Raw genomic sequence first — 10,488 nt, 5'->3', positions numbered from 1 at the left:
GACAAGGAATATGTCCTCGATAAGGAGCTTAAGGAGATTGATGAGACAGTTACTACTCCTCAAGAGATCGTTGAGTTTAGGGCACATGAAAGGGATGCCACCAAAGTGGCATGCATCATGATGGCCACTATGACCGCGGATCTCCAAAAATCCTATGAAGATTTCTACCCCTATGAGATGCACCAAGACTTGATGGAGAGATACCATCAAAGTGCTCGTCAAGAGAGGTATGAAATCATCTCCTCCATGATAACAACTCGCATGAAGGATGGTGAACCCATCACGAGCCACATGCAGAAAATGCAAAGATTTGTGGACCATTTGCTGAAGCTAAATGTGAACTTCCCTGAGGAGCTTGCAATAGATATTATTTTGCACTCCTTACCTTCATGTTATGATCAATTCCGCATGACATACCACATGAACAAGGAAGAGGTCACACTCAGGAAACTTCAAGGACTCTTAAAGACCGCAGAAATTGGTCTTAAGGGTAAGGCGGTTGTTACTACTCCTACTTCTACAAACTCCGCCCCTGTTTTGGCAATCAGGAAAGGACGAGGGAAGAAGAGAATGAGTTCTTAGAAGGGTACCAAGGTTAGGACCCTTGATGGCTCTTCTTCAAGTGGAACCAAGAAAGGTTTCATCACTCCTTCTTCTGACCCAAAAGAGGCTGAATGCTTCTATTGCCATGAAAAGTCACATTGGAAGCGAAACTGCCCAAAGTACCAGCAAGATGTAAAGGATGGGAAAGTTAAACCCAACCATGCAGGTATTTACACTATCAATTCTAATAACTCACCCCATTCTAAATCTTGGGTCCTTGATACCAGTTGTGGTATTCATATTTGTTGTGACTTGCAGGGACTAAGAAGAAGTGAGAATGTGGAGCAAGGAAGAATAAACTTAATCATGGGGAATAGGAAAGTTACACCTGTCACCAAGATTGGAGTTTATACTTTGTCGCTAAGTAGTGGGTTTAGTTTAGATTTGAATAAATGTTGTTATTCGCAAGAAATAGCAAGAAATATTATTTCCTTTCTTGCATTGTATAAACAAGGTTTTACCTTTTCATTTAATAATGAAGTTGGTTCTATTGATGCTTTCTTTAATAATGTTCTTTATTTTAAAGCATTACCTTGTGATGGCGTGTATGAAACAGTATCTGTGGTTGATAACTTAGGAAATAATGTGATGTGTATTGATTCTATTAATAATAATAACTTGGACAAAGCATCGTTATGGCATTGTGGACTTGGACATATAAGCAAGAAGCGCATAGGCCAACTCCAAAAGGATGGAGTCTTGGAGTCATTTGACTTAAAGTCAGATGATAGTTGCGAATCATGCTTACTTGGAAAAATGACAAAGTCACCCTTCACAGGCTCGTGTGAGAGGGGTGAAGGTTTGCTGGACCTTGTACACACGGATGTGTGTGGACCATTCAAACATGCCACAAGGGATGCTAATCGTTATTATTTGACTTTTACCGATGATTACAGTAGATATGGATATGTCTACTTAATCAAGCATAAATCAGAGACTTTCGAAAGGTTTAAGGAATTAAAACAGGAAGTCGAGAATCAATTGGGCAGGAACATTAAGATGCTTCGATCCGATCGAGGTGGTGAGTATCTTTGTTCAGAGTTCCTCGACTATCTTAGGGAATGTGGGATAGTCTCACAATTGACACCACCCACGACACCACAGTTGAATGGTGTAGCTGAGAGGCGTAATCGAACCTTGTTAGATATGGTTCATTCCATGATGAGTCGAGCTTCTCTACCAATCTCATTTTGGGGGTACGCCTTAGAGACTACCGCCCATATCCTTAATCTAGTCCCTACAAAGAAAGTTGCCAAAACTCCTCACGAGATGTGGACTGGTAAAGTACCCAAACTAGACCACATCAAGATCTGGGGTTGCGAAGATTTTGTGAGGCGCGAGTCTCATGATAAGGTAGAACCTCGAAGCAAGTGGTGTATATTCATCGGCTACCCACAAAGATCCTTTGGTTACCTCTTTTACAGACCTAGTGATAATGTGGTCTTTATAGCAAGAAGAGGAGTCTTTCGTGAGAGAGAATTTATAAGCCAAGAAGACAGTGGGAGGCAAATTGACCTTGAAGAACTTCAAGAGTCAAGTGGTGAAGGAACTTCAAACCCTAGCCCTCAACTTGAGGAGGAAACTCCTATTGAGCCAATTGACGATTCTGTACCTCTGAGACGTTCCACGAGAGTTAGGAATGCACCTGAGCACTACTATGGTTTTCATATTATTGTGGAAGGTGAGACACTTATTAGCGATGAGACACTAGTAGGTATGGATGAACCTAACAGTTACGTGGAAGCCATGGCAGGCCCCGAGTCTGCGAAATGGAAAGAGGCTATGGATAGCGAGATACAATCCATGTATGACAATCAAGTTTGGAACTTGGTTGAGAATGTACCAGGTCGTAAGACTGTAGGGTGCAAATGGGTCTTCAAGAAGAAGACCGACATAGATGGTAAAGTACACACTTATAAGGCTAGACTGGTTGCAAAGGGCTTCTCTCAAATTCCTAGAGTGGACTATGATGAGACCTTTTCTCCAGTAGCCAAGATTAAGTCTATTCGGGTTCTGTTAGCCATAGCTGCATTTCATGACTATGAAATATGGCAAATGGATGTCAAAACCGCTTTCCTTAATGGAAAGTTAGCTGAATATGTTTACATGAGTCATCCAGAGGGTTTTGTTAGCAACGAGTACCCTAATAGAGTGTGTAAGCTTGAGAAATCCATTTATGGATTGAAGCAAGCACCTCGCAGATGGAATCTTTGCTTTGATGAAAAGGTCAGGGAATTTGGCTTTTCTAGGAGTGAAGATGAATCTTGTGTTTATGTCAAGGCTAGTGGGAGTATAGTCAGTTTTCTGGTACTGTATGTGGACGACATACTACTCATAGGAAATGACATCCCAACTCTGCAGGAAGTAAAGTCCTAGCTTGGGAAGTGTTTCGCTATGAAGGACCTTGGTAAAGCTGCCTATATTCTAGGGATAAGGATCTTGAGAGACTTGAGTAAAAGACTAATTGGACTTAGTTAAAGCACCTATGTGGACAAAGTGTTGAAAAGATTCAACATGCATAACTCTAAGAAGGGTGAGTTACCCATTCAGAGTAATGCTAGATTGAGTAAGGCACAAAGCCCTAGTACTGAGGCTGAGATAGCAGAAATGAGTCGACTACCTTATGCTTCAGCTGTAGGATCGATCATGTATGCTATGACGTGTACTCGACCTGATGTAGCGTTTGCTTTGAGCATGGTTAGCAGGTATCAGGGGAACCCTGGCAAGGAACACTGGACTGCGGTAAAGAATATCCTCAACTACCTGCGAAGGACTAAGGACTAGGTCCTTACCTTCGGTGGGAGTGATGACTTGAGAGTTGTAGGGTATAGTGATGCTAGCTTCCAGACTGATAGGGATAATTTCCTCTCTCAGTCGGGCTAGTTCTTTACCTTAAACGGAGGAGCAATCACTTGGAAGAGTTCCAAGCAGGAGACAGTGGCCGATTCCACTTGTGAATCAGAGTATATAGCAGCAAGCGAGGCAGCAAAGGAGGCTATATTGCTAAAGAACTTCATTGGAGACCTTGGAGTTATACCAGCTATAAAAGAGCCGATGGAGATTTTTTGTGACAGCAATAGTGCGGTTGCCTTAGCCAAGGAACCAAGAGATCATGGGAGATCCAGACACATTGACAGAAAATATCACTTCATCAGAAATCGAATAGAAGAAGGAATCCTCGTGGCAAAGAGGGTATCATCGGATGAGAACCCAGCAGATCCCCTCACGAAGGGACTGAGTAGGGTTAAGCATCTCTAGCATGCTCAGAGCATAGGCTGAAGGATGATATAAGTCTTAGTAGTTAGACAAATTATGAAATTTGTAAAGTGAAATTGACATTAGATGATGAATAAAAGGTGTTTTATTTATGAGTAAAGTGTTGCTATCTCTTGTCGATCGTTTACTTTATTTCTTTTTGCATGTTTTGACTACCAGAATAATTATGTTTGGTATATCATATTATTCAAACCTCCACAGTCGGTCATATGTCGGAAGTAGGTATGAACCAAGACTGTCATGATTGGTTGCAGAGGTCTAAGGTGTTGGACATGGCTACAACAATCATGAGTGCTCATAAGTTCTGAGCATTGGACTCAACCCACGCTCACTGGAATCACTTCATGGAATTCTATCTCGAGTGATCGTGAGACGGTAATATCATATAAGACTTCAAACCTAGAGATATGATTTGTTACTTACAAGTTGGTTACGCATTGATTGTACGAAAACGCATTGGTAACTCGATGTTATAAAACGTGCTTTTGTGTGTAATTCAATGAGTGGTAGAACAAACATATGAGTCGAAGTTTATCTGTTCCTTCTTGGATTAGAAGCTGATATCTGGGCCCCTCGGTGATTTTGTTTTGACCTATGTACCGGGCCCAGTCAGAACTAAATTGATGTGTTCAGTTAAGTTCTATGTCAACGAAACGGAAATCGGAAAACAAATGCTGGACAATAAGCAAGACCATGTTCCATGTATTTGTCCGGCTGATATCTAGAACAGAGGATTATATGATCACTTATCTTAAATGGCGTGTTCTAGTTCAACAGAGTTTAAAGGGCTATGATTGCTGATCGGTTCCTGAAGTCATACTTGCAACTATAGTTATTAGACTTATCCAAGTGCGAGACTGTTGGATATAGTGTCTAAGTTCATAACTATATTTGGTATGTACTTGACCCGACCCGGCATGGTGCATTTGGGTTGCACTTCACCCGAACAATTTATGGATAATATTTAAGAATAGTACAAGTTATGATTTATTAATATATTATAAGTTCTAATATATTAATATAAGATCATATTATTTAATTAGTAGTGATCTATAATTAATCTAGGATTAATTTATACATCAAAGATATTACTAATTAAATATGGGCTTCTATATTTATATAGTGTGGGCTAAAGGTTATTTGGAATGGGCTAGGCTTGCATAGAAAAGTCCATGGATACTCCATGGAGCTTTAACCCATGGATCTCATGGAAATGAAGAGACATGGGTTTTAGGGATGTAACCCTAATCCTCCACACTATACAAAGGAGGCTTTGTGTAAGGTCGAACCTTGAAATATGATTATGTTTAAAATAAACTTAGCGTCAGCACGTGTATCAGCGTCAGCTCTAACATATTTCCGCTGTGTCTATATTAGCTTAGTTTACTCAATGTATATGTATTTGATGTAACAGATTTAGTATTTATCTTGTTTCCATAGTTATCATGTATAAGTTAGCTGTCATATCCCTGATTTGTAGGGATTGTCTATAATTGTTCTATATAGTCTTTTGTATGGGTTTGTAAAGACGTCGTCTTTCACAAACCCTAATTGTCGCTTTGTGCACACGATAATCTCTTTGTGAGATTATCTTTCTTAGTGAAAGTTTCTTCGTGAATTTCTCTTGTTCTTACTCATTGTCTTTGTTTGATATATCGATTGATCTTAAGGTCTCTTCAATTGGTATCAGAGCGGGTTTCTTTTATCAAACAAATGGCTTCATCTTCTTCTTCATCAAAGTCATCAAATCATCCCTCTGCTAAAATCCCTCCTTTTGATGAAACGAACTTTGCTATGTGGAAAATAAAGGCTCTATATGCATTAGAGTCTGTTGATGAAGATATGCTGGACATCGTTGAAAAAGGTCCTTATGTTCCGATGTATCTGCCTGTCAAAAACAATGTTCCTGATGGTACTATGAAGAAAACTCCCAAAGAGAACTGGACGGCAGATGACAAGAGAAAACATGGTCTAGATGTTCGTGCTCGTGCTGCAATCAGCTATTCTCTGCCATACAATATCTTTGGGTTGGTTCAAAACTGCATCTCAACAAAGGAGATGATGGACACTCTGACTGTATCCTTTGAAGGAACTGAAGAAGTCAAGGCTACTCAAATAAATGATCTTAATCGAAGGTATGAACAGTTTTTTGCTAAGAAAGGTGAAACCTTGACTCAAACTTTCAACAGATTCAATACTCTTGTTAATGATCTTCGGAGACTAGATCAGTTGAAGCATAGAACTGTCCTAGTGCAAAAGTTTTTGGATTCACTGGGTGCAGGTTGGGAAAATCATGTTGACGTGTTGAAAAACAGTGAGAAGATAAATTCTATGGATCTACAGAGTCTCTATGGAAATCTTCGATACTATGAAGAATCAAAACTTCAAAGAAAGGAACTGATGAAAGATTCTCAGCGTGAATCCTCTGTAGCTTTGTTCTCCAACAAAAAGTTTGTGTCAGATTCAGACACTGAAAGTGATTCAGATACTGACTCTTATAAAACTGACACTGATGATCTTGAAAAGATTGTGGCAAGTGTAGCCTTGATTGTGAAAACCTTTGAAAAATCAGGTCGAAACTTCTCTAAGTTTCAAAAGAAGATGGGTGGAAAGTTCACAAAAGGTTCAGGAGCTGATAAAAGGACTGGTGCTGATAAGAAAGAGAAGGCTCAGTGCTTTAACTGTGGAAGCACTGATCACTTTGCAAAGGATTGTAAACAAAAGAAACAAGGTTCAGACGAATACTGGAAGCAGAAGTACAACAAGCTGATTGAGAAGCTGAAAGCTGAAAACTTGGAACACAAAGTGCTTGTAGCTGAAGAAGAAAAATGGAAAACTGATGAAGAATCATCAGATGATGAAGTCAAGTGTCTAATGGTCAAAATGGAGGAACCAACTATTTCTGATAAAGACGAAAGCACTTTTGACACTGATATGTCTGATGCTGAAAATTCCAGGAAGTACAACATTGATTCTTCTTCAATGTACCAGGTTAAAAACTTTGTTTCCTATTCTATGAATGAAAAAATTAAAATGTTTGAGTATTTGGGTGTCATTAATTCTAAGAAGAATCAAACCATAAGAAACTTGCAAAATCAAATTGATCTTCTTAAAACTGATATTTCCATGAAAAATAGTATTATTGAGTCCACTCAGGAAAATCTCAGAATCACTAGTTTGTCAAACTCATCTTTGTCTGCTAAAATTGATGATGTTAAAAATCTTTTGATCAAAGAACAAACTGTGCTTCACACTTGGGCAAAATCCCATAAGAATGCTAATTATATCATTTCAGCTCAAATTCCTCATTCTTGTGAGAAAATTCTTGGGGGTAATTTTGCAGAAGCTGAAAAAGTTTTTAAAACACAAGAAAAGGGATCTGAGGTTTATTCCATGAATGAGATGAGAAATAATTTCAAAAATAAGTTTGTCAGTAACTCTTTTATTAATCAAAGCTTAATTGATAAATATTGCATTACCAATTCTGATGGTATAACTGAGTGCAATGTTGAAATTACCGGAATTGATCCTACCTCTTATCCTGGACATCTTGTTAGACCAATCCCTCTAACTGAGAATATTATTGCTTTTCCTATCTCAAATGGAGTGTTTCATGCTGTTCATGAACAACTAAAGCACTGCCCTGATTGCAATCCATCTGTGAATGAGTCAAAATTAGATACTGATAGTGTTACACCTAACACTGATCAAACTTCTCTTGATACTGTATTCAGTCGTGACTCAATAATAAACAAAAGAACTCAAAGCTCTCTTGATGAATCTTACATGTCAAAATGTGTTAAATCAAAAAATTTACTCATCAAGAAGAACTTTGGTACTAGAGTTTGTTACAGATGTGGTAATTCCTCTCACAAGATCAGTGAATGTTCTTTTGATAAATCATCCTCAAGAGCTGAGAATATTAAAATTAGGAATGAAAAATGGTCTCTTAAGTCTAATTCTTTAAACTGTCTTCCTAAGGAGTGCTATAACTTATTATCGAATAACTTTGTGAATGACCCATTTTTGAATGGGTCAGTGTGTTCTAACTAGTTTCTCAGTACTGCAGGGTCAAGAGCATCTTTGGTATTTAGATAGTGGTTGCTCAAGGCATATGACGGGATCAAAGTCTCTCCTGGAAGATTATGTTAAGAAAACTGGTCCTGCAGTTACTTATGGAGACAATGGAAAGGGATTCACTAAAGGATATGGAAACATCAAATGCAATAACGTGATTTTTCAAAGCGTTTCATACGTAAAGGGTCTCAAACACAACCTCATTTCTATCAGTCAGTTATGTGATGCTGACTATGAAGTTCATTTTACAAAGAAGGAAGGAAGAGTTGTAAACACTGACAAGAACATCATTCTCTCAGCTAGTAGAAAAGATGATATTTATGTTCTTGACATGTTCTCGAGTGACAAGGCACTGATGCAATGTTTCTTTACAAAGTCTCAGACGAATCTTAGTTGGATTTGGCACAAAAGGTTTTCTCATCTGAATTTCAAGAATCTATCCAAGATATCCAATCAAGACCTAGTTAGAGGGCTCCCAAAATTCAGCATTATAAAGGACAAGATGTGCTCAGCTTGTGAACAAGGAAAACAAACCAAGTCCTCTTTCAAATCCAAGTCGTGCTCTAGTATATCAGTTCCTCTTTATCTACTTCACATGGACCTGTTCGGACCTATTCCTGTTCGTTCTCTAGCTGGAAATAAGTATACTCTGGTGGTTGTTGATGAGTTCACTCGATTTACTTGGGTAACCTTCTTGAAGAAGAAAAATCATGCTACACAAGAGATCATCTCACTAATTCGTAAAAATGAGACACTGACAGGTCTTAAAGTTAAGCAACTAAGAAGTGATCATGGCACTGAGTTCCGCAACTCAACTCTAGAAGAATTTTGTGACGTCAAAGGTATTGGGCAAAACTTCTCAGCTCCTCGTACTCCTCAGCAAAATGGTGTTGCTGAACGAAGGAATAGAACACTGATTGAGGCAGGAAGAACCTTAATGATCCGTGCTGGTCTTCCTATGTCCTTTTGGGCTGAAGCTGTCAATACAGCGTGTTTCACTCAGAATCGATCTTTAATTCACAGGGTTCACAAGAAGACTCCATATGAAATGCTAAAAGGTCGAAAACCAGATGTATCCTTTTTTCATGTGTTCGGATGTATTTGTTACATTCTCAATCAGCGTGACCCAAGGTCCAAATTCGAACCTAAGGCTGATAAAGGTATTTTTGTTGGGTACTCTTCTATTTCGAAAGCTTTTCGTGTTTTTCATGTGAATAGGCAATGCATTGAAGAATCCATTCATGTTAAGTTTGATGAGGAATCATACACTGATGAAAAGGTCTCTCATTCTCCTTCTATCTTTCAAGAACTTCTCTCTTGTCCCTTCGATGAAGTATCTTCTACAGAAGATAAGACTGATTCCTCTGATCCTATCATTCCATTTCCATGCTCCTTGACTCAAGATATTGCAGCCACTGACAATTCATTAAGTGCTGATGAAACCTTTGAAGCTGAAGATTCTCCTGAAACTGATAATGTGTCAGCATCCATATCTCCTGAATCAGCATCAGTTATTGAACATCGAGATCATCCTGTTGATCGAATTATAGGGAATATTCATGATGGTGTCCGAACCAGATCTAGTGCACTTAATAACTTTTTCATGTATGTTAACTTTGTTTCAATGATCTTACCTGATAAAATACACGCAGCTCTTCAAGATGCTGATTGGATCAAAGCCATGCAAGAAGAACTGAATGAGTTTGAAAGGCACAAAGTTTGGACTCTTGTTCCAAGACCATCCGGGAAAACTATAACTAGAACTCGTTGGGTCTATCGTAACAAGGTTGATAAAGATGGAATCATCACTCGCAACAAGGCAAGGCTTGTAGCTCAAGGGTTTACTCAAATTGAATCCATCGACTACGGGTAAACTTTTGCTCCAGTTGCTCGCATTGAAGCTATCAGACTGTTTCTTGCATATGCATCTTACATGAACTTCATTGTCTATCAGATGGATGTGAAAACAACATTTCTACATGGTGTGTTAGAAGAAGAGGTATTCCTAAATCAGCCCCCAGGCTTTGTGGACAAAGATCATCCTGATTACGTGTATCGGTTAGACAAAGCGGTCTATGGGCTGAAACAATCTCCCAGGGCCTGGTATGAGACGCTGACATCATATCTGCTTGAGAATGGATATAGACGAGGAGCAATCGACAATACTCTCTTCATCAAAAACAAAGGATTAGACATGGTTCTTGTTCAAATTTATGTCGACGACATCATTTTCGGCTCTCCAAATGAGACACTAAGCAAGGAATTTGCAGAGATCATGTCTCAAAGGTTCGAAATGAGCATGATGGGGACGATGACCTTTTTCTTAGGTCTTGAAGTTCAGCAACAAAAGACAGGTATTTCCATTTGTCAAAGTAAATATATATCTGACCTGCTTGTTAAATATTCTCTCAGTGACTGCAAACCAGCCTCTACTCCAGTGTCCAAGACTGATAAGATACACGCTGATCCAGCTGGAACTGATGTCAATCACTCTCTGTATCGAGGAATGATTGGATCTCTCCTATATCTCAC

The 10,488-nt window shown here is 38.9% G+C and overlaps 1 protein-coding gene across 1 annotated transcript; it reads left to right on the top strand.

The window, feature by feature from the left end:
- The first annotated feature begins 5,592 nt into the window (after window positions 1–5,592).
- LOC145040706 (uncharacterized) lies at window positions 5,593–9,829 on the top strand. Its single transcript, XM_078988613.1, has 4 exons — window positions 5,593–6,863; window positions 7,017–7,722; window positions 7,919–8,289; window positions 8,368–9,829. The coding sequence occupies exons 1-4, from the start codon at window positions 5,593–5,595 to the stop codon at window positions 9,827–9,829; spliced, it is 3,810 nt and encodes a 1,269-aa protein (XP_078844739.1).
- Window positions 9,830–10,488: the final 659 nt, after the last annotated feature.

The sequence above is a fragment of the Lactuca saligna genome, chromosome 4 (genome assembly GCF_052625555.1).
Source record: "Lactuca saligna cultivar CGN05327 chromosome 4, ASM5262555v1, whole genome shotgun sequence".
NCBI lineage: Eukaryota > Viridiplantae > Streptophyta > Magnoliopsida > Asterales > Asteraceae > Lactuca > Lactuca saligna.
The sequence above is the reverse complement of the archived record's forward strand: the minus strand, read 5'-3'. Positions and strand labels throughout refer to the sequence as shown.

What these genes read in the sequence shown, in the direction of transcription:
- LOC145040706 (XM_078988613.1), top strand. Translation starts at nt 5,593, where the DNA reads ATGGCTTCATCTTCTTCTTCATCAAAGTCATCAAATCATCCCTCTGCT. An exon ending in AACATTGATTCTTCTTCAAT is followed by an intron (nt 6,864 to 7,016) that starts GTACCAGGTTAA and finishes CATGAAAAATAG; the next exon opens with TATTATTGAGTCCACTCAGG. An exon ending in GATATTTATGTTCTTGACAT is followed by an intron (nt 8,290 to 8,367) that starts GTTCTCGAGTGA and finishes TTGGCACAAAAG; the next exon opens with GTTTTCTCATCTGAATTTCA.